The 22,901-nt window shown below is 57.9% G+C and overlaps 2 protein-coding genes across 2 annotated transcripts; both read left to right on the plus strand.

Moving 5' to 3' along the window:
• The first annotated feature begins 2,751 nt into the window (after positions 1 to 2,751).
• On the plus strand, positions 2,752 to 4,182 carry PHLDA3 (pleckstrin homology like domain family A member 3). The gene is made up of 2 exons (XM_061442838.1): positions 2,752 to 3,114; positions 3,490 to 4,182. The coding sequence occupies exons 1-2, from the start codon at positions 2,763 to 2,765 to the stop codon at positions 3,609 to 3,611; spliced, it is 474 nt and encodes a 157-aa protein (XP_061298822.1). The 5' UTR covers positions 2,752 to 2,762; the 3' UTR covers positions 3,612 to 4,182.
• Positions 4,183 to 10,778: 6,596 nt separating this feature from the next.
• On the plus strand, positions 10,779 to 18,107 carry TNNI1 (troponin I1, slow skeletal type). The gene is made up of 8 exons (XM_061442785.1): positions 10,779 to 10,905; positions 13,206 to 13,240; positions 14,371 to 14,412; positions 15,030 to 15,161; positions 15,249 to 15,338; positions 15,721 to 15,897; positions 16,876 to 16,986; positions 17,745 to 18,107. The coding sequence occupies exons 4-7, from the start codon at positions 15,036 to 15,038 to the stop codon at positions 16,981 to 16,983; spliced, it is 501 nt and encodes a 166-aa protein (XP_061298769.1). The 5' UTR covers positions 10,779 to 10,905; positions 13,206 to 13,240; positions 14,371 to 14,412; positions 15,030 to 15,035; the 3' UTR covers positions 16,984 to 16,986; positions 17,745 to 18,107.
• Positions 18,108 to 22,901: the final 4,794 nt, after the last annotated feature.

Consider the following 22,901-nt stretch of genomic DNA (forward strand, 5'->3'; position numbering starts at 1 on the left):
GAAGAGATGAACCAGAGGACTGGCTCGTGGCCGAGCACCCTGTGGCCTGGAGGCTGGTGGTGATGGAACCCATAGAATAGAATCAGAGAATCCCAGACTGGTTTGGATTGGAAGGGACCTTAAAGCTCCTCCAGCTCCAACCCCTGCCACGGGCAGGGACCCCTTCCACTAGAGCAGCTTGCTCCAAGCCCCTGTGTCCAACCTGGCCTTGAACACTGCCAGGGATGGGGCAGCCACAGCTTCTCTGGGCACCCTGTGCCAGCGCCTCAGCACCCTCACAGGGAAGAGCTTCTGCTTCGGATCCAACCTGAACTTCCCGTTTCAGTCTGAACCCATCACCCCTTGTCCTATCACTGCAGTCCCTGATGAAGAGTCCCTCCCCAGCATCCTTGTAGCCCCCTTCAGACACTGGAAGCTGTTCTGAGGTCTCCATGCAGCTTCTCCTCTCCAGGCTGAACAGCCCCAATGTTCTCATCCTGTCTCCATACAGGAGCTGCTCCAGCCCCTGAGCATCCTGGTGGCCTCCTCTGGACTTGCTCCAACAGCTCCATGTCCTTACACTGAGGATGCCAAAACTGCATCCAGTGCTGCAAGGAGGGGTCTCATGAGAGCAGAGCTGAGGGGCAGGATCACCGGAGGAGGCTAGAGAAGCAGTGAGCAGCAGATCTGGAACTGGATTTGGGTTTCGGGGGGATTTGGCAGCCCTTGGCTTTCCCGGAGGGGAAGGAGATTGGTCTGGTTGGGCAACCAAAGCGCCCAGGGACATCCCAGCTCGCTGGAGCAGACCTGGGAGCACCAATCCCGAAACTTCTCACCTCAGCATCCCTGAAGCCGAGCTTTACCTGGGCGTGGGAAAACAGCCTCGGATGCTCCTTTGGAGCGTGGGGGGAGGCCACACTTCTGCTCTGCTCCTCCCGGTCCTGCTGGGGTGCTCCTGGTGGCACCCGGGACTGCGCTTGCAGGGATGCAGAGGGCTGCGGGGGAGCCGGGGCCTCCTGACGTCAGGAAACGGGGTGTCCTGGGACACCGGGATCTCCGCCAGCGCGGTGAGGTTGGCCCCGGGGAGCACGAACCAGTTCTGGCTGCGGCAGGCGCTGCCCTGCCCTCTTAATGAGGGATAATGAGGAGCAGCTCAAGGCGCTGCAGACGTTTCCCCCGGCCACGCCGGCTGCAGGGACCGAAGCGATGGAGGGGCTGGAGCAGGAGGGGCTGCACCCCCCGGGGGTGATGCGGGAGCCAGGGGCTGGGCTGGGCGCTGCCAGCCCCATGCAGTGATTTGTTCCCCTTGGCTGGGCCAACGGGCTCCCAGCACCACAGCAGGCAGTGACCATCACCCGCTTTGGCAGCCTCGGGTGTCCCCACCGTGACTCTCGGTGCCAGGCGCTGGCACAGGAACAGAGGAGCTGCGGTGGCCGGAACGGGAACGAGACGGGGCGGAAAGGAGCCGGTGTTTTGCTGCAGGGGAGGGCGGACACCGGCGGGACCGCGCTGGGCGCTGCATCCCCCTGCACCGCTCACACGAGCGATGCTGGGCCCTGCTGGGGGCTTCAGATCCCTGCCCCGGGGAATGGGGGGGAGTGGGAGATGTGCTGCTGAGGGCTGGGGCAGCACCCTTGGGTGCAGGGCTAGGTGGGTGCCGAGGGCTGTGCCCAATGCAGGGCAGCCCTGCACAGACACCAGATGTCACCTGCTTGAATGTGAGCCCCCGCCCAGGGGTTCCCACAGCCCCTGGCTGTCTGGTGCTGCATACACAGACCCACAGCCCCCACTTCAACCAGCACCGTACCCTATAGCCCCTTCCTGGCTGGTACTGCACCAAGAGCCCCCCAGCCCCAACAGGACTGCACCCTATTGCCTTGTGCCAGCTGGCACTGCACCCCAACAGCCTGCACTGCACCCAGCAGCCTGCACTGCACCCCAACAGCCTGCACTGCACCCAACAGCCTGCACTGCACCCAGCAGCCTGCACTGCACCCCAACAGCCTGCACTGCACCCAACAGCCTGCACTGCACCCAGCAGCCTGCACTGCACCCCAACAGCCTGCACTGCACCCCAACAGCCTGCACTGCACCCAACAGCCTGCACTGCACCCAGCAGCCTGCACTGCACCCAATAGCCTGCACTGCACCCCAACAGCCTGCACTGCACCCAGCAGCCTGCACTGCACCCCAACAGCCTGCACTGCACCCCAACACCCTGCACTGCACCCAACAGCCTGCACTGCACCCAACAGCCTGCACTGCACCCCTAACAGCCTGCACTGCACCCAACAGCCTGCACTGCACCCAGCAGCCTGCACTGCACCCCATTCCCGGGCTTCCCTGCCGTGCCCCAGCCCTGCCCCAGCCCCGCTGCGGTGCAGCCCCATCCCCACCCGCTGCCGGTTCACACGAGGCCCTCGGGGCAACCCCAAAAGCTCCTCCCGGTGCCGCGGGGCCGCCTGGGCCTGGCCGGGCTTCGCCCGGGCGTTGTGGGTGCCTGCGCCGCAGGAGGGGCCAGGCGAGGCGGCAGGAATGCGAGTGGGAAGCGGCCGGGCAAGTAGCGACAGCTCCCGGGGCGCGCGGTGCCGGGATCCCACACACGCTGCGCAGCGCTGGGAGCAGAGCCCCGGCAACAGGGCTGGGGCCAGCAATGGGGGTCCCCGCTGCGCACCCCCTCTGAGCGCCGCTGGCGAGTGCCCCGTGGGGTCCTGGGACCCTTGGCTCTGAGGCGGAGTGGGTGATGCCGCGGTGCTGAGGGACGCGGGGGCTGAGGAGCCGCTATGACCCCCGAGAAGGTGCTGAGGGAGGGGGTGCTGGAGAAGCGCAGCGGGGGGCTGCTGCAGCTCTGGAAGAAGAAGCGCTGCTTGCTGACGGAGAAGGGGCTGCAGCTCTTCGAGCCCAAGGGCTCGCGGCGCAAGGAGCTGAGCTTCGCCCGCATGAAGGCGGTGGAGTGCGTGGAGTGGAAGGAGCGGCACATCTACTTCACCGTGGTGATGGACGACAGCCACGAGATCGACTTCCGCTGCGCGCAGGAGGACCCCGGCTGGAACGCCGCGATCACCATGGGGCTCGTCCGCTTCAAGAACCAGCAGGCGATCCAGGTCGTCCGCGCCCGGCACAGCTGCCGAGCAGGTACAGGACCCCTGCACCGCGGGGTCGGGGGGCAGGACCCACCCGAGGTCCCATCTCTGAGTGGTTCAGTGATTCCCCATGGGGATCACAGAGAGGGTGCCATGGATGGGGATAGGCCTGCTGGGTGGTGGTCCTGTGTCCCCCCTCTCTGCCCTTTGCATCCCCCATTGGGTTTCACCTCCATGCATAGCTGGAGAGGGACTTTCTAACACCCTCCCTCTGTCTGGGGTGGTCCCAAGGGATATAGGGCCCTTTGCCATCTTGCACGTGGGATGACGGTGAGGACCGTGGCTGGTTCCTCTCCCCAGCTTCCCTCGGGGCTGGATCCATGTCCCAGCACCGTCCAGTTGGGTGACAAGCTCCATCTCTCTGCAGTGGTGCAGTTTGACGCAGCCCCGGTGGGACAGCCCGTGGACATGCAGCATCCCAAGAGCAGGATGGAGATGGCCCTTGGCTCAGCGGGCAGCAGGGACAATGAGATCCATACGGGCGAGTGAGGCCACCGCTGTCTGTTTCAGGGGATGGGGATGGTGGCCCTGTGGACATCAGTGTGGGTGCTGAATCCCCTTGTCCTGGGGCAGGACAGCAGCATCGCGGGAGCTGGGCTGGTGCAGCTGCAGGCATCCAGCCACATCCCCTTGGCACAATGGGCAAAGGACACAGTTGGTGCCACCATCATTGGCTCCGGACATGGCAGGAGGTGACATCCCTGCCTGGGGGCCCTCCAGCCCTCAGCTGACATGGCCAGGACCTTGGTGAACTGATGGGGACCCCCGGGCCTCTCCTGCAGGACAGGGGAGGGATGAGGTTGAGCCCGAAGGCAGCAGGGTGACGATGAGCTCTGCCCAAATGCCAGTGGCACTGGGACAGATGGATGTGGCCAGGGACACAGATCCCCCGTAGCCCCCATGTTGAGAAGGGGCTGCAGAGCTGCTGTTGCAGCAGGGACCCCTCTGGGCACTGTACCCGATGGCACGGTGACATGGCCGTGCTGCTGGACACTGTCCTGCCCTGAGCTGTCCTCAGGCTGGTGGGGGACACTGGGGAAGGCAATGGAGACCCTGGTTCCCTGTACCAAAAATGTCCCCAAACAGGACCTTCTGCTGCTTACCTGGTGTTGCTTTGATCTGTGGGACCCTGCAGGGCATGGGAGAGCACAAATCCTGCACAGAGCCTCGCTGGTCGTTGGCATCCCCCTAAAGCTTCCAGCATCCCATAGCCGGGCTCCAAAGCCCCCCCCGCCATCCCTCTCCGAGCCTCTCCGGTCCCCCATCCCACTGCGGCTGTGTCCCAGGGGATTCTCACGGCTGGTTTGCGGGCAGGCGACCCGGGAGCAGCCCGCCTGGCTCTGCAGGGATGGGGATGGCTCTGCCCCGACAGGCGCCGCAGACACGAGCGCCTGGAGCCACCGGCGCTGCGCAAGCCGGAGCCTGAGCCCCAGCGCCGCGGCCGGAGGCGCTGCGGATCCTCCTGCCGGGATGCGTGGGAATGGCAAGAGCGGAGCATCCCGGCCCCGGCCCGAGCGCCAGCCACCCCCGCCAGACCCAGCAGGACCCATGGGGGGAACCTCAGGGTGGCTGTGGGGAGGGACGGTGGCGTGGCCAGAGCTCCGTGTGCAGGGCCAGGATCACACCGGCTCTTCCTGAGCACGTGGGAATGAGCATTTTGATGGTTTTCCACCCAAGGAACACGATCCCTGAGCCTCAGAGCTCCATTTGCTGAGGCACCGCCCTGCTTGTGACCGGCTGCAAATGAATCCGGATCTAAACCCTGCACATCCCTGTGCTGCGGCCCGAAACACGGTGGGCTCCAGGGATGGTGGGACCTGGGGCCCTGCCCATAGGAAACACCCTGGGCATGGAGCCCTGCACGGAGCAGCCCCCAGGCCTGGTCCCCACACACATTTCAGGAGGGAGTGGGTTTCTCGGTGGATGGGGGGATGCTCACACAGCATTCCCAAGGCAAGGATCTCCATCCTGGGGGTAAATCCCCAGAGCCAGAGCCAGGGGATTCAGTGATGCTCAAAGCCCTGCAAACACCCAGGGGTGGGGAACACGCAGCACAAGGGGGGTTCTGAACTCTTCTGCATTTCGAGCCCCTTTTGGATGCTCCGATTCCTTGTTTTCGACCTTTCTACGCTCCCTCTCACTGTGAATAGAGGGTTTGTGTTTTCCAAGTGCCAGCGAGGAACTGGGGAAGAAAACAGTCGAGATGGGTGTGTGTAATGGAGGAGGGAGGACAGAAAGAGCAAGGCAAATCCCATTTCAGATTGGGCATAGGGAAAACCAAGATTTTCCATCCCCGTTTTAAGCTCCTCATCTCTCTGCAGACCAACAGAGCCCCTGCCTGTACCACGTGTTACTGCAGGATTGGGAATGTCCTGTGTGCAGAGCCCCGGATCTGGTGGATGGATGGGTGGCTTCACAGCCTGACCCTGGGAGCAGGGCCAGGGGTGGGTGCTGAACAAGTGGGAGGCAGTTTGGGGTCGCCTCTCAGGGCTCAGTAGTTGATGCTGAGGAAAAGGCCACCCCGGAGCAGGGGCAGGGCTTGGTGCATCCCCCAGCACCCAGCACCAGGATGGGGCCCAGTGCTGATGGGTGGAATTGGGCAAATGGGGTGATTTTACCTAAGGGAAAACCTCCTGCAGGCAGGAAAGTAATGTGGGGAAATCAAGCATGGGGGAAGAAGGGCACTGGGAGCATTGCAGGAGGCCCAGCATGGTGAAGGTGTTTTTAATTGATTGCATAGATACAAAGGAGCTCACAGGTCCCTTATGGAGAATCATAGAATAGTTAAGGTTGGAAAGGACCTTAAGATCACCTTAAGAGGAGAAGGGAGAGGATGCATGGGCGGCTTTTCAATGCCCCTGGAGATGGGGAAGCTGAGGCACGGCAGGGGGGTGTTCGGCAGCACCCCCCCAGCGCGCTGGCTCCAGGGTACCCCTGTGCTGGGTGCTGAGCAGAGCGAGGCTCCCCAGCGCTGCCCAAGTGCAAAGGCAGGAGCCTGAAAATCCGGCTCTGCTGCTCCCAGCTCCATCCATCACCTCCCACCACTGCCGGTGCTGGGGCTGCCCTGTGCCACCCACCCCAGAGCACCCATGGGTGCTGGGGTTGGCACCCTTTGTGCCGCACCATGGGGATGAATGTGGGTGCAGGGGTGCTTGCTCCAAGCCCCTGTGTCCAACCTGGCCTTGAACACTGCCAGGGATGGGGCAGCCACAGCTTCTCTGGGCACCCTGTGCCAGCGCCTCAGCACCCTCACAGGGAAGAGCTTCTGCCTTAGATCCAACCTGAACTTCCCCTGTTTCAGTCTGAACCCATCACCCCTTGTCTTATCTCTACAGTCCCTGATGAAGAGTCCCTCCCCAGCATCCTTGTAGCCCCCTTCAGACACTGAAGCTGCTCTGAGGTCTCCATGCAGCTTCCTTCTCCAGGCTGAGCAGCCCCAATGCCCTGGTGATGGCTCAGCCCAGCCCTGCCGCAAAAAGGATGCTGAGGTGCACCGAATGTCTCAGAGAGAGATGGGAGAGCCTGGAAATACCCTGAAAATGCCTTAACCCCCCTGAAAAAGTGTCTAAAAAGGCCTGAAATTTGGGGTTATTTGGAATATTCTCTTTTTCTCCATGAAATGTGTTGCCTTAGCCTGGAAACCAGGCTGGGTTTTAGGATGTTTAAACTGACATCACTGTTAACTGTGTCAGCCCATTGACACAGATTGAATATCCTCCCCTCGTTTTGTCAGAGTCGACAAGATCAGTGTTGAGGTTTCACGTGTCACTTGGCAAAACCATGGAGAGCTGGAATCCTTCAGTGGGTGCTCAGCTCCATTGGAATAATGTCTTTCCACTATCCCAAAGTAGATAATTCCTCCTGATATAGTAAAGACTTTACTTCCTGCCAGTAGCATGGGGCAGGGAGCACTTTATGCTTGGGTTCATAAAGAACCCCATTGCTTTGAGAGACCCCTCCTCAGCTTTGGCCCCTTCTGCAAACATTTTGAGTCTCCCCAAGGCATTTAAGGAAAACCAGCTTTTTCCTCAATATTCCCAGAAGTGGAAGGTTTGTCTCCCATTGCCCTGCTTTGCACTTTGGGGTTGATGAGAGGAGGACCAGGGCAAGGACAGCATGGGTGGGATGGCTCCAGGGCCTCGAGGAGGGAAAGGAATCCCTCCAGCCTTGCTGCAGGCCTGCTTCTGCAGGGAAATAGGCTTCATATGGAGCAACCAACCTGATCCCGTTGTCAGATACCTTCCGAGTTTGGGGTCCCAACACCAGGGACCGTTGCAGCCCCAGTGCAGTTCGACCTGAAGCTGGAGGGCAGCCCCGGCAGTCCCTGCTGTGCTTGTGGGGCCGATGCCCAGCAGTGAGGAAGCACCAGCATCTTCCAGGGACTCAGCACATCCAGAGGGAGAGGGGAACTGCTCAAGTCCATCCAAACACGTGCAAGGCTGTCCACTTGTAAAAGGCTGACCACAGGGGACCTGTAGGACCACTGGGACCTATGGGGCAAGTGGGTTGTCCTTGGGGACTTGGCCCTGGGTGGGTCTGTGTTCCCCATACATTTCTCTGTTGGTATCACCCCTTCCATGGCATCCCATGGGGAAGCACTTGAGTTTGCTTTGAATGTGGCCTCAGCACTGCTCTCCCCCATGGTTTCCAGCCTGCCCCCTTCCTACTGATCAGGAGCCCCGGGGGGTGCCCATAGCCTCGGGTGGTACCTAATAAAACAGCCCTCATCTTGAGGCAGCTGATTGTGGTTTCTGAGCTGGGGATGGAGACCCAAGACGTCCTCATCATCCCATCAGCTGGAGAGGAGCGATGGGGAGATCCTGGGCTCCTGCTGCTGGCCCCTCATGGCAGCACCCGTGCTCTGAAACCGATGCTGAAGCCCTGAATCCAGGGGTCCTGCTGCCTGATCCCTCTCCTGCCCTTTCCTCCTCCTCGCTCCAGGTCCCAGCAGAGGAAGAAACCTGAGACTGGAGCAAATGGCATCTGAAGCAGCCCGGGCCCTGCTCAGGTCCCCGGGGCACGGCTGTGGGGAATGCAGCGCCTTTGTCAGCGGCTAAATTTGGCTCCTCTGTGCTCCGAAAACAATCCCAAGGCAGCTGGGAGGAAAGATGCTGGAGGCACGGCCCCGATGGGGGTTGTTGCCTTATAAAGGTCTAACGGGGCTGGTATAAAGCCTCCTCCTTGGGGCTGGGAGCAGATCCACTGCGCTGGGAGCCGGGGAAGGGGAACGTGTCCTTGGAGGGGGCCCTGAGGAGAGTGGGCACAGAGGGGGGGGTCTCCTGGGCTCGCTGGGATGTGACTGGTGCGGGTCTAACACGATGGGACTGTGTCCATCACCCCCCTCGCTCCAGGCTGGGGGCTGCATCCTGCCCCAGGGGCACAGCTCCCACCGTAGTGCCCAGGCACAGGGAAGGCAGTGCCTGGTCCCCACCATGGCAGCGACCCCGCACATGCAGCTGCGTGTCCGTGACCGTAATAGCCCCCGGATTAAAATGCCAGGCATTGTCCCTGCTGGGATGGGAATTGTTTGCTCCTAAACTTGCCCCTAAAAATATCCCTGGGAACAGGTGTGGGCTGCGAAGGGACACGGGGCGTGGGGCTTTGTGGGGTGCAGGGGGGCGAGACAGCAGCGTTGGTGCTGCTTTTTGGGAATTCCATGGGGAAAACATCACAGCTTGTGAGGGGCTGGGAGATGCTTGAGCATCCCAAAGCATGGTGCTGTGCTGGGTGAGCCTGGATGCTCCTGACCCCCCCCAAAGTAGGGTCTGCCCCATCCTTGGTCCCAATCGGATGCACCCTATTGCCCTGCTCCAGAGGGTCCAGGGATGCCCCTTGGCCAGTGCTCCCATGGGGACACCACTGTGTTTGCAGCACCGCAGAGCACGCGTGCACCACAGTGCATGGGGTCAGCACCACACCCCCCCCCCCTTTCGTTTTCTGGAAGGAAAAAGGAAAAGAAATAAAAGCAGCATAAAACCAAGGGGATTTTCTCCCAGGAAAGCTCAGTGCGGGGTTCAGGGCTCACGGATTTGCCTCCCGGCACAAGGCAGGGCTCTTCCAGCCTCTCTGGTGCTGGTTTGCATGGGAGAGGAGCAAGGAGGTGTGCCATGAAGAGCACGTCTGTATGGTGCACCGTGGTCATGTCTGTGTGCTCACACACAACACGCGTGCTCACACAACACGTGTGCTCACACACAACACACGCACTCACACACAACACATGTGTTCACACAGTACACACATGCTCACACACTACACTTGTGCTCACACACAATGCGTGCTCACACACAACACGAGCACACACACACAACCTGCATGCTCACACACTACACGCGTGCTCACTCACAACACACGTGCTCACACACAACGCGCGCGCTCACACAGTACATGCATGCTCACACACAACATGTGCGCTCACACAGTACATGCATCCTCACACACAATGCGTGCTCACACACAACCTGCATGCTCACACACAACCTGCATGCTCACACACTACATGCACGCTCGCTCACACACTACACACGTGCTCACACACAACACGTGCGCTCACACACTACATGCGTGCTTGCTCACACACTACGCGTGCGCTCACACGCAACACGCATGCTCACACACAACCTGCATGCTCACACACTACACGCGCGCTCACACACAGCACATGTGCTCGCACACAACATGTGCGCTCACACAGTACATGCATGCTCACACACAACACGCGCGCTCACACAGTACATGCATGCTCACACACAACACGCGCGCTCACACAGTACATGCATGCTCACACAGTACATGCATGCTCACACAACACGAATGCTCACACACTACATGCGCGCTCACACACAACACATGTGCTCGCACACAACACGTGCGCTCACACAGTACATGCATGCTCAAACAACACGAATGCTCACACACAACACGCGCGCTCACACAGTACATGCATGCTCACACAATACGAATGCTCACACACAACATGTACGCTCACACAGTACATGTATGCTCACACAGTACATGCATGCTCACACAGTACATGCATGTTCACACAGTACATGCATGCTCACACAACACGAATGCTCACACACATGTGCTCACACAGTACATGCATGCTCACACAGTACATGCATGCTCACACACAACACGCGCGCTCACACAGTACATGTATGCTCACACAGTACATGTATGCTCACACAGTACATGCATGCTCACACAACACGAATGCTCACACACAACATGCGCGCTCACACAGTACATGTATGCTCACACAGTACATGTATGCTCACACAGTACATGCATGCTCACACAACACGAATGCTCACACACAACATGCGCGCTCACACAGTACATGTATGCTCACACAGTACATGCATGCTCACACAGTACATGCATGCTCACACAACACGAATGCTCACACACAACACGCGTGCTCACACACAACATGCGTGCTCACACAGTACATGCATGCTCACACAGTACTTGCATGCTCACACAGTACATGCATGCTCACACACAACACGTGCGCAAGGCTGGGGTGATTCACAAGCGCAGGATGCCCATCTCACGCGGGGGTCACGCGTGTGCCAGGCGTGTTCCTGCGGGTGCAGGTGCGTGCAGCCCCGTTCGAGGCGCGCCGGCGCCGGCAGCACAGGCAGGGGGGCTCGGTGCTATTTTTACCGGCCACTCGCAGCCCGGCTGCCCTTCAACACTGCCCCTTCCACCGCCCGCCCCGGCAGTGCGCGGCGCTCCCCGGGCCAGGCATCACCTCCCTCCGCACAGCGCCCAGGTGAGGCTGCGCCGGTGGGGACGCGGGTGCTGGTCCATGGGGATGCCTCTGAGGATGCTCAGGCGGCTTCTGTGCTGTTGGAGACAGGGTGGGAGGGGTGCGACGGGAAAGCCCCAGTGCGGGAGCTGCTCTGGGATCATTTGCCCACTTATCCCAGCTTTAGTCTCCGTAGGAGCGGGGGATCAAGGCAGTGTGCTCGTGGGATGTCTCCGGCGTGCGGTGTGCGGGTGGTGGTGGTTGGATTTATGGTGCTGTTTCTTGTAAAGTTTTCCACAATCTAACGATTGAATGAGATTTTTAAGCTTTTCATGGCTGGGGGTGGACAAATAGTGCGGAACAAACTCATCCAGGTCCTCTTGTCCCTATCAGTCTCTTGTGGATGCTCGAGATCCAGCTGGAGCCCAGAAATCCCTGCACAAGGCTGCTGGGGATGTCTCACCCTCCTGGCTGTCCCCGGGGAAGCCAATTTAGAGCTATTTGGCCCTAAAAATCAATTGACCTTGGTAGAGGTCGCTGGAGTGAGGGGTGGTGTGGGTCCCACCTCCCAGGGATGCCGGGCTGTGCTCCAACAGGGAATGCTGGAGACGCTGGGAGGCTTTGCCCAGTCCCAGAGAGCCCAAAGGCTTCTCTGCCTCCCCAGGGGCAAACTGGAGGGAGCAGCTGAGACCTGACCCACTCAGCACACCAGTGTCGGGGGAGAGGAGCCGCCTTCCCTGCGTGTGCTCCTGTTGTCCCCCCAGACCCCTCCGGACAGGCTCTGGCTGCATCCGACTGATGCGGCTTTGGGGAGAAAAAAAGCTTTGGGGATATTTTCCATGTAAATCCAGGGCGCGCTCTGGGGGAGATGATTCCTGCTGGGATCTTATGGCATTTCCCACACAAACTCCATTCCTTCAGGCTGTGGCAATGGGGGGGCATGGGGACAGGACAGCAACAACTGGATGCAGCCAGGATGTGCACTGGAATTTGCTTGGCAAAGGTTCCATGTGTTTGGGAGCAGCTGTTGGAGACCAGACCTGTTCCTTTTTCTTTCCCCCAGCAGGAATCTTTGGGATTCCAAACTGAGGGGGATACAAAGAGATTAAAGCAAAAAATCCAAGGAAAAGGACTAAATCCACCCCTGGAAAATGCTGTTTCTGTCTGAAATGTGGGATCAGTTTGTTTCTCCTGGTTGGAAAGAGGAAAAGATTGAATTGGTGGGCTTTTCCCCCACGCTTTTCTATTACTTAGACTTACACAGTGCCTCGGCTTCTTGGCATGGGAGGGAAGTGCTGGAGGCAGAGCTGGGAAGCAGTGTGGTTGGGAATGCTGGGTGCAGTGCTGGGAAGCGGTGCAGTGCTGGGAAGCAGTGCAGTTGGGAATGCTGGAGGCAGAGGTGGGAAGCAGTGCAGTTGGGAGTGCTGGATGCAGTGCTGGGAAGCAGTGCAGTTGGGAATGCTGTGTGCAGAGCTGGGAAGCAGCGCAGTTGGGAATGCTGGATGCAGAGCTGAGAAGCAGTGCAGTTGGGAATGCTGGGTGCAGTTGGGAATGCTGTGTGCAGAGCTGAGAAGCAGTGCAGTTGGGAATGCTGTGTGCAGAGCTGGGAAGCAGTGCAGTTGGGAATGCTGGGTGCAGTTGGGAATGCTGTGTGCAGAGCTGGGAAGCAGTGCAGTTGGGAATGCTGGGTGCAGTTGGGAATGCTGTGTGCAGTGCTGGGAAGCAGTGCAGTTGGAAGCAGCTGCCAGGGCATAGGATTACCCAGGACATTTAAGCCGTGAGCCCGTGCGTGTTTTGCCAGCTCCGCGGCTGCCGAAGGGATCAGCTCAGGCGCTTCCCTGTGACGCTTTGCCCTCTGCTCTGCCACTCCCGAGATGGATTTTGGCTCCAGCACCCCTGTGGTTGCCAAGGGGGAGCTGTGGGATGGGACGCCCCAAGCTCACATGGTGCAGGGACCCCCCCATTTCTCCTGCTCTTTCCATCCACGCTCGCCTCCATCCCCTCGCCCTGAGCCAGGGTGGGTGACGGAGTCCATGCGGGAGCAGCTCCGTGCTTGAGAAAACCCCTAAGGAGCAGAGACCGAGTCCTGCAGGGCCGGCTGGAGGCAGGCTGGAGCTTGCCCGCGATGAGCTTGGCCCAGAGCAAGGGGGCTGTCTTGGTGCTTCCCAGCGGGACGGAGTCGCTTCCCTCCGCTGACAGCACGGGGCAGCACCGGCCCTCAGGAGATCTCGCTGCCGCCGTGCTCTGCGTTTGGGTGGGTTCAGGATTTGCTCCTTTGTTTCAGCTTCTTTCCCGTTTTTGGTACGTTTTGCTTTTCCCTGCAGGTGAACAGCTCGACTCCGCAATGCCAGAGCCGTGAGTAGCATCGCTTCCCCTTGGATTCCATCAAATCCTGGTCTGGCCACAGGCTGCGTGTGCTGGAGAAGCATGTCCGTGCTTGGAAGGGTTCAGCCGTGAGCCCAGTCTGTGCCCGACCTCTGTGCCATTCCCATTGCAAAAACTAGCTTTAAATCAAATTCAGTAGTGATTTCAATGTCCAATTCCAAGCTTTTATAGATCCCAACATAGGGATCCGGGGTGGGCACCACCCTCTTTGCTGTGAGGCTCTTTATGTGAGGCTCTTTGTGTGAGGCTCTTTGTAGAGGCTCTTTGTGTGAGGCTCTTCTGCACATCATGCAGGTAAAACCTATTCCACGGGGTGAACAGAAGGGAGAAACCTCCCTGCAGAGCTTCCACTGAGCAATGACATGGAGATGCCCCAGCCCTGCAGGATCCAAGTATCTGAAGGGGGCTATAGGGATGCTGGGGATGGACTCTTCATTAGGGACTGTAGTGACAGGACAAGGGGTAACGGGTTAAAACTTGAACAGGGGAAGTTTAGGTTGGATCTAAGGAGGAAGTTCTTTACTGTGAGGGTGGTGAGGCACTGGAATGGGTTGCCCAGGGAGGTTGTGAATGCTCCATCCCTGGCAGTGTTCAAGGCCAGGCAGGACAGAGCCTTGGGTGCCATGGTTTAGTGTGAGGTGTCCCTGCCCATGGCAGGGGGGTTGGAACTGGATGAGCTTAAGGTTGTTTCCAACCCTAACCCTATGATCCTATGATTCTATCCTGCGTGCCAGCCCCAGCTCCATGGGGACCTCATACATGGGGGTGTTGTGGCCTGAACTGCTGAGGCTGGCACGATGGGCACAGTGGCCACATTTGAATGGCATTTTGGCTTCCTGAGCAGTGGCCCTGAGCAGGGGCTTGGAACTGGATGAGCTTTAAAGTCCCTTCCAACACAAACCAGGCTGGGATTCTGTGATTCTCTGTGCCCTCTTTTTGACTCTGTGCTCTTCTCTTGCTCCTTATTGCTCCCTCCTGAACGCACGCCTGCCTGCAGGGAGGTAAGTGCTTCTCCTTTCGGGAGCGATCCCGATGCTGCTCTGCGTTTGCTGTGAGCTTGTTTTCAAAGTTTGTTGTTCCTCTTTCCCCTCCCCTTTCCCCTAGAGAAAATCCAAGATCACAGCCTCACGCAAGCTCTTGTTGAAGGTGAGTCCTGAGGCTTGGAAAGTCCCTGGGGTTTGACTTGCTGGGGAAAAGGAGCTGGGGTTGGGTGCGTGGTCGGGGGGACAGCCATGAGGAGCAGCAGAAGAATGGCCCTTGGGGAGCAGCTCCCAGTCCCACCTCTTGTCTTGCCCCAAAATCCTCACTCATGTGGGCTTTGTGGTCCATGCACTAAACAAACCTCCCCTTTGCTGAGGTGGGGAGAGACTCTGACGCCTTCAGCTCTAAAGCCACAGACCTCGTGTTTGTGCACCAGCAGCTCTGCAGCATCAGCTTGGGAGCTCCCCCGGTTGTGGCTTGGGAGAACCATTTAGTGCCCCAGCAGAGCAAACCCATGCAGAGAAAGTGCTGACAACAGCATCCGTCGGGACCACCACCCCGTGCTGCCTCCGGCCATGCACCTTCAGGGCCACCACACGAAAGGTGCAGGGGTTGTTTGATGTGTGCTGCAGCAGCACAGGGATCTGGGGAGGACAGCCCCAGCAGGGATGGGGTTTGGAGGCAGACAGGCCTGTCCCAGCCTATAGACGATACGTGAGGATGCTCAGGGGGAACAGAGGAGCCCGTCTGTTCACACTTGTGCCATTTACTTGTGCTTGTAGAGCCTGATGCTGGCAAAGGCGAAGGAGGAGTGGGATCAGGAGATTGTGGACAAGCAGGCAGAGAAGGAGAGGTACCTGTCTGAGCGGATCACACCGCTGCGCACCAGTGGGCTTTCCTTGAGCCAGCTCCAGGTATTTCTCAGGTCTGAGGGTGGACTGAGGTCCTTGGGGGCATGGAGGGGCATCACTCACTGCTCTCCTCTTGCGCTTGCCCCCCAGGACCTGTGCAGGGAGCTGCATGAGAAGGTTGAAATCGTGGATGAAGAGAGATACGACATCGAAGCGAAATGCAACCATAACACTCGGGAGGTAGGAGGCAGGATGGGCAGTTTGCTCCTACGTTAACTCCCATCCAGATGGCAGCTTGGAGTGTGTCACGGACCGGGCTGAGCTGGGATGTGGGATGTGCACCAGGGTTATCTGAGGGTGCAAGACATCGCTGTGCCCAAGGTTCATCCCGGCCTCAGGGAATTCCCACTGTCCACTGGGTCCACAGGCAACCTCCTCCTCTCCTGGTCACCCTTCGTGGGTCTGAGAGCTTCTTGTCATGGGATGTCTGCCCTCCGAGCAGGCTGGGAGCAGGCAGTGGCAGCAGCTCTGTGCTCAGGTGCTGAGGGGAGTCCTCACGGCTGCAGGAGGGCTCCTTCACGCGCGGTGACCCCCGGCTCCTGCTCCTTTCTCCCACGTGCAGATTAAAGACCTGAAAATCAAAGTGCTCGACCTCCGAGGGAAGTTCAAGCGGCCCCCGCTGCGCCGCGTCCGTGTCTCTGCCGATGCCATGCTGAGGGCTCTGCTGGGCTCCAAGCACAAGGTGTCCATGGACCTGAGAGCCAACCTGAAGTCCGTCAAGAAGGAGGACACGGAGAAGGTGGGCGACTCTTCGAGAGGCCAGAGATGGAGGCACCTCCTAGGGATGCTCTCGCCCTTCTCCGAGGTCCTTCGCGGGTTGTTGCTCATCCTTTGTGACCTCAGAAATAGCACAAGGCAGTCCTTGTGAAGATGGGCCCATTGCAGGACCACATGGGAGCAGTTTGACTGCGCCAGGTACCTGGTGGATGATATCAAGTGAGATTTAGGGCTGTGTCCATGCTGCTCTTCCCTCCCAGAGCATGTGGGGTCTTTCAGCTGGGGCCCCCTTGGCATGTCTTTTGAGCTGCACTTGCAGAGAGTTTGGTCTTTGGTCTCGTAGGGAACCAGGAGAGCTCCTGTTCAGTGCAATCATGCCCGGAAAACACTCGGGAAATTCCCAAACCCAGATTAGATAAGGCAGAGCCAGCCCAGCAAGTGCATTTGGCTTGAGATGTATGGCCCACATCACACCAGCTTTGCAGAGATGTGAGAGAGGGAGGTCTCTAGCAGAGACAGAGAACGATGCCCAAACCTGCCTGGGGTGTGCAGGCACCCAATGGCAAGAGCTGTGCCCCTTTCCTAGGGCCTCCCTGCAAAGGTCTGGTCCCAGCTGAGTGCATCAGATGAAATCTCCATTTTCAACTGATTTTCCTGACTTTTCCTGTTCTTGTACAGCACAACTCAGCCCTTTGCATAGGCAACGGCGTTCACAGCCCTCAGCGCCAGGCGGTGAATAGATCTGAGCTCAGTTTAGATGTCGTGAGATGATTTTGGGGCACGGTTTGTAATCTATGGATGCCTGTGGGTTGGCAGAGCAGACACTTGGGCATGTTCCCAGAGAACACGTGGCAGAGCTGGGACCGATGGAGAGGGTGTTCGCAGCAGGGCAGCGACCTTCCCTATGCCGCCTGGGGCCGAGGGCGCTGTGCGGTGGGGTGGGACAGTGTGGGGCTGCTGGACACCCCATCCATGGCCACTGCCACCCCTGTCCCTGCAGGAGCGTCCCGTGGAAGTGGGCGACTGGCGCAAGAACGTGGAGGCCATGTCGGGGATGGAGGGACGGAAGAAGATGTTCGATGCTGCCAAGTCCCCCACGGGCCAGTGAGAGGTAGGGCACTGGTTCTCCTTCCCCTGAGATGCCCTGTGCTCCCTGCAGCACCCCGGGTCTGTGACTGTGACCAAACACACACAGAAAACACCACCACTCGGCAAAGTCATCACAGGCCCCATTCCCACCCCACACTTGGGATGGGTGACTGCCCTAGGACCATAGAATCAGGGAATGGTTTGTGTTGGAAGGAACCTTAAAGCTCCTCCAGCTCCAACCCCTGCCACGGGCAGGGACCCCTTCCATAGAGCAGCTTGCTCCAAGCCCCTGTGTCCAACCTGGCCTTGAACACTGCCAGGGATGGGGCAGCCACAGCTTCTCTGGGCACCCTGTGCCAGCGCCTCAGCACCCTCACAGGGAAGAGCTTCTGCCTAAGAGCTCATCTCAGTCTCCCCTCGGGCAGGTTCAAGCCATTCCCCTTGGCCTGTCCCTACATCCCTTGTCCCAAGCCCCTCTCCAGGTTTCCTGCAGCCCCTTCAGGCACTGGAGCTGCTCTCAGGTCTCCCCTTCAGGAGCCTTCTCTTCTCCAGGCTGAACAACCCAAACTCCCTCAGCCTGGCTCTGTAGTCCTCCAGCCCTCAGAGCACTGCCAGCAGCTCTCCTCCTCTCCCAGCTTGTCCTCCCCAGCTCTCCAGCATCTGCTGCCCATACCACGCTGCTCCTCCACAGCCTGGCCATTGCTGGCACCAACTCCAGCTGCTTTCAGCAGCCTGAGAACCCCTTTGTTCCCACTGCTCTGCTCTGTTTCTTTCCCACAGGAGCATCAGGAAGAAGAGCCCTCCCCACCCCTGCTGCTGCCACCCTTTCCCCTGCTGCCCCTCTGCTCTTTACACCCTTACACTGAGCTGCATCGCATGAACAACCGTGTGGAAAGGAGATCTGAGCTTTCTCCTCTCAGCTCTGCCATCAGCCCTGCTCCCTCACTGCCTCGGCACAGCGGTTCCCCGCTATCACCCCCATGGGCCACGCTGTCTCCAAGGGGGCACTGGCCATCCCTCCCCTTCCACCACTGCAGGGAGGACCTGGAGGTGGCTGCTGGTCCTCCCAAACCCCATCCTCTGGTGGTGCAGCCTGATGTACCCCCATGGCTGCATGTGTATTAAAGGATGGTTTCCCAGGCAGAGCATCGCGTGGACTTGTCGCTGTGGAAGCGTTGACAGGGGCAGGAGCTGGTCCACAGCCTGGTGGGGAAGATAGCCTGGTCCTTTCCTGCCCGCTGGAACATCCCTGTGCCAGGTCTTGGGAATACTTCCTGCATGGTCATTAGCACTGGGCTGCCACAATATCCCAGCAGCTCCTTTACAGAGAGTTTAAGACTCGGTAGGAAAACTCTTCCCCAAATTAGGGTCAGATTAGAGGGGAGTCAGCTGGAAAACACGCATTATGTCCTTTAGCAAGCACGGATGCTCAGACTTTGTCTTTCCACCTGACCCTCTATCCCCAACAGCATCCTATTAAGTGGGGCCATGACCACTCCCCATGGAGCAGTTGCACAGCACAGGTCCTTTTCCACCCATTTTCTCCTTTCCAAGCTCAGCTGGAGGGAGCAGCCACATCCCAGCACAGTGCAGGGACTCGCTGACCACTTGTCCTCACCCTGTGCGCCTCGGGACGGGCTCCCTGCAGGCACAGCAAGTCTCTGTCTTGGCCAACCCAAGTGACTGGTCTAGGAGGTGATCGGAGATGATGCGAGGTGGGGTCCCAGGGTGCTGCCATGGCCCCGCAGCACCCAGGGTTCTGCTGCCATCTCAGCCCCTCGAGCAGGAGCCGTGCTGAGGCAGCGTCCTGGGATCTCACCGTGCACGCTATTCCCCAGAGGGAACTCACACACTCAGCAGCAATCCTGGCAGAGGAAGAAAGATGTATAGGGAGAGGCAATAACTGTTACCTGACCGACTGGTATAGCTGGAAAATGTAAGAGGTTTCATGGAAACAAAGCCTTCTGCAGAGCTGGAACAGAAGCAGACGATGGCAAAGCCAAGTCCGGGTCAAGAGGAGCTGCTCTGAGCTTAGGGCAATTATTCTAATTTTGTAATTAAAGAAAAGGGTGACATTTGTGGGGTGGGGAGGGATGGGTGTGAGATGAAAGGCAATATGGGTGCTGTGGGACCACGCTCTGGTCGGTGCCCGTGCCCAGCTCATCATCGGGTCCTGTGCACTAAGACACCCGAAACTGCTACAGAGCAGGACCTCAGGGCTCGCCAGCACCTAAGAGCCAGCCGGGGTGTGCTCAGCAGGGTCCACATGCACCCATCAGGTTATAGATGACTTTGCATGGCTGCCTTAAGTTTTACACTGAGGAGGACGAGGGGAGAACCCAACCCCACAACTCTTCACTCTGCAGGCTCTCCTGCTTTGTCAAAGTACGATGGTGGCCGGTCACCATGTCCTGGAAAACCACATTGATGGGCATGGGAAAGCTAAGCTTTATGGATTGCAGTTTTATTACGAACATGGAAAACCCCATCTCTTTACAGGCATTGGATCTCAAGGGGAAATGCAGTTGTCTGCTCTGAGCATGTGGCTCTCCGGGTTGGAACGGGGCAACGGGAGCCAAGTCTTCCCCTCCACCTCTGCTCTGCAGCTGCTTCTGTGGCTCTGGGGCAATCGTGAGCCCAGGTCCCCCCTTGGTAAGAGGGGCAGGTTGAGCCTTTCATCCTAGGACGGGCCTGCCTTCCCCTGCAGCTTCCCTCCTAGGTGACCATAATCTTGATTTCTGCTCTCTGAATTAGAAGGCAACCTTACAGCAATCCATTTTATTGACAATTCATCCCAAATGGGGGACTCACAGAGCTCTTCTTAGGGAGAGGGGCTGATGCTGGAGTTAATGAAATGGTACTTATTGGCAGAAAACCTGCATGAGTCACTGCTAGAACTGAGCAGAGCCCTGTCCTTACCCTGCTCCAGGTTGTTTCATTGCAGCCAAGTGCCCCCAAAGCAAAACTAAACAAAGCAAAGCAAAAAGCACAGCACTGGAAGCTTGAAATTGCAGACATTGCAAATCCAATCGGACATTAGAGACCCTCGGCATCGGTCAGTGCAGTGATTTGCTACTGGAAAGGTTCTGCTGGTAAAACTGCAATGAGGGAGATGCAAAGGGCTTGGTCTGATGTGACCTTTCAAAACTATCCCTCCCAGCTGGTTGTCAAATGGTCCTGTCCTTGCCCGGGATGCTCTGCAAACTCCTTGCTCACTGGTCCTGCCCAAAGACATCTGAACTGTGCCCAGATATTCCTCTGAGCACATCCGCAGCTCAGCTGGTGGCTGGACCTGCAAAGGGAGGAAGGGGAGGAGGATTAAAGGTGATGGGCAACCCTGGGTGGGAAGGGCTGAGGTTTACCCCATGGGCTCTGCAGAGCAGTGCAGGACACGGCCCTGCACGGGGTTAATGCCAGGCTGCAGGCCCTGGTGGCAGAGGTTAAACATTACCTCCCATTGCCCCCCATGGCCTCTGCAGTGCTGCTGGTGCAGGATCAAACCCCTGCTGTGGCTGAGCAGGAGGGGACAGCACCGCAGCAGCAGGGTTATAGCATAACCACCCATCACCCTGTGAGTCATCGCTGCACGCCCTGGGTGTCCCCTGCAGTATAACATGGGAAGAAAGGGGTTTCTTCACCCCTATTTTCACCTCCTGCAGCCTTCTGGGTCCTGCAGGAGGAACGGGGCAGGGATGCAGCAAGGTGCTTGGTACATCCTCCTTGTCCATCTTCCCTTGCTGTGGCCTGAGCCCTCTCCCTCCCTGCTCAAATCGGAGGGGATTTCTCATTAATGGCAACTAATTCCATGCACTGTGAGGGATGCAGTCCGCTGCTGACAGTGCCACACGCAGTCTGTCCATGACCTGGAAAGTTTCCATAGACACCACTTTTAGGGCATGTCCATTATTAGGCCTGCTCATTATTAGACCGGGGGCACCATGGGAAATGGCATCTAATAAGGAGAGCAATCTGCAGAGGAGAATGGCAACCTGAAGGACATTATAGCATCTGTGGGGCACGATGGTGGCATTTCTGAGCCAAGATTTGTCTGAAATACTTCTTTTCATCTTAAAAAGGCTGAATTATAAATGAAGAAAAGCCCTCTGGTAGCTGGGTGCAAGGCAGGTTGAAGGAGGGCTGTTCCTGTCCTACAGAAAAGCCTGTGGTTGGGTTTTGTTCAGTTTCTGAGCAAACACACACCACCTTCAGCCACTTTCACAGCCGACGGACCTCTGTGCTATCAGTTTCTAGTGCATCACACACGTCTTCCCCAAAGCTGAAGGAATTGCAGCTGGGGAAGGAGAGCCCTGGACCATCCCGGCACCTGCAAAGCACCAGTGTGGGGATGAAGGGAGGCCTCCATGTGCAGCATTAAAGCATTCACTGATGGGACCTGTGTGAGCTGTTGCATCACTGCAGCGATGGGATGGCAGCTGAGGAAGGGTGAAAAAGCCTTTTCCAGGCCATGGAGCCCCATGGCACAGCCCATTGGGGAAGCCGGGGCAGATGATGCTGCTGACTCTGCTCCACCACCAGCAGTGTGAGCCTGTGGAGCCGAGGGGGGAATGGAGCAGTGGCTGATGCTGAGGGACCAGCATGGGTCCAAGGGTGGAGATGGAGGGTTCACCACTGGGCCCTGGGGCGAGGTTGAGGAATGCCCTAATGAGAGCACAGCTGTGGAAACTGGAAGCTCTCCACTGCCCTATAGCTAAAGAAACAGGCTCTACATCAGGATGAGAGACAGGACACTGATCCCAAGGGAAAAAAAACAGCAAACCCTTGCTGATACTGGTCTAGCTCCTTAGTGAGCATTAATGTGTGTCTTCTGCTGATCTGCATCAATGCAGATCAGCAGCCTTAACCTGCCCGAGGGGAGACTGAGCTGAGCTCTTAGGCAGAAGCTCTTCCCTGTGAGGGTGCTGAGGCGCTGGCACAGGGTGCCCAGAGAAGCTGTGGCTGCCCCATCCCTGGCAGTGTTCAAGGCCAGGTTGGACCCAGGGGCTTGGAGCAAGCTGCTCTATGGAAGGGGTCCCTGCCCGTGGCAGGGGTTGGAGCTGGAGGAGCTTTACGGTCCCTTCCAACACAAACAAGGCTGGGGTTCTATGAAGTTCTGGCCTCCCTGAGCTCCTCAGGCAGATGTAGTTATTCTGGCAGAGCCATCCCGTGAAGCAGCTGGAAAACCATCCCTGGGCAAAGCAGGGACCCAGAGAGCAGTGAGGTTTTACACCAGAGCCTTGCCTACACGCAGTAGAGTCCTGTTGCACAACTCCCTTTGCCAAGAGCACGTAACTTTCCTCTCCTGGTCGTAGATCTGGGACAGCAGATATGAGAGCCTGTTGTGTACAGCACATCTGGATACATGCCAGACTCGCTCCCCTGGACATCCCTTTTGTGCATGGATTCATGCCTCTGCCTTACTGCACCTTCACCTTTGTGGACCTGCAGTTTGGTCTGGCTTTGGTGATGAGCTCATGGTGGCCATAGTAGCTTTTGTAAAGGGAAGTCCTGTCTCACTCAGTGTCTGGGGTTCACTGGATGAGCTTGTAGATAAGGGCGACCTTGTAGATAAGGGTTTTCACGGATTTCCAGAGGGAAAGACCTTTAGGTCATCCATTGTTAAGAGGGAAAGTCCAAGCAGAGGTAAATAAATTAGCAGACAGGAAATGACAATGAGATAAACTGCTGATAATTCTTGTGTATTTGGCACAGCAGAGATGAAGACTGATGATGCAGATGTTCAGAAAGATCTTGCAGGACTTGGGGTTTGGGGATAAAATGGCAAGGGGTATTTGGAGGAGTATATAGGGAAAAATCCAGTGTAGCTTCATATGATGATGGATATATGTATACATACATATATATATAGTATATATAGGCTCTGGGTTGGCTGTTGCCTGGTTGGGAATATGGTGAACATGAAAAAAACATGAGGAACAT

Source organism: Pezoporus flaviventris, unplaced genomic scaffold (assembly GCF_033815535.1).
Source record: "Pezoporus flaviventris isolate CSIRO_AGI_PZ_B2104156 unplaced genomic scaffold, CSIRO_AGI_Pfla_v1 ptg000253l, whole genome shotgun sequence".
In the NCBI taxonomy this organism is placed as follows: Eukaryota; Metazoa; Chordata; class Aves; order Psittaciformes; family Psittacidae; genus Pezoporus; species Pezoporus flaviventris.

What these genes read in the sequence shown, in the direction of transcription:
- PHLDA3 (XM_061442838.1), top strand. Translation starts at nt 2,763, where the DNA reads ATGACCCCCGAGAAGGTGCTGAGGGAGGGGGTGCTGGAGAAGCGCAGC. An exon ending in CCGGCACAGCTGCCGAGCAG is followed by an intron (nt 3,115 to 3,489) that starts GTACAGGACCCC and finishes ATCTCTCTGCAG; the next exon opens with TGGTGCAGTTTGACGCAGCC.
- TNNI1 (XM_061442785.1), top strand. Translation starts at nt 15,036, where the DNA reads ATGCTGGCAAAGGCGAAGGAGGAGTGGGATCAGGAGATTGTGGACAAG. An exon ending in TTTCCTTGAGCCAGCTCCAG is followed by an intron (nt 15,162 to 15,248) that starts GTATTTCTCAGG and finishes CTTGCCCCCCAG; the next exon opens with GACCTGTGCAGGGAGCTGCA. An exon ending in AGAAGGAGGACACGGAGAAG is followed by an intron (nt 15,898 to 16,875) that starts GTGGGCGACTCT and finishes CTGTCCCTGCAG; the next exon opens with GAGCGTCCCGTGGAAGTGGG.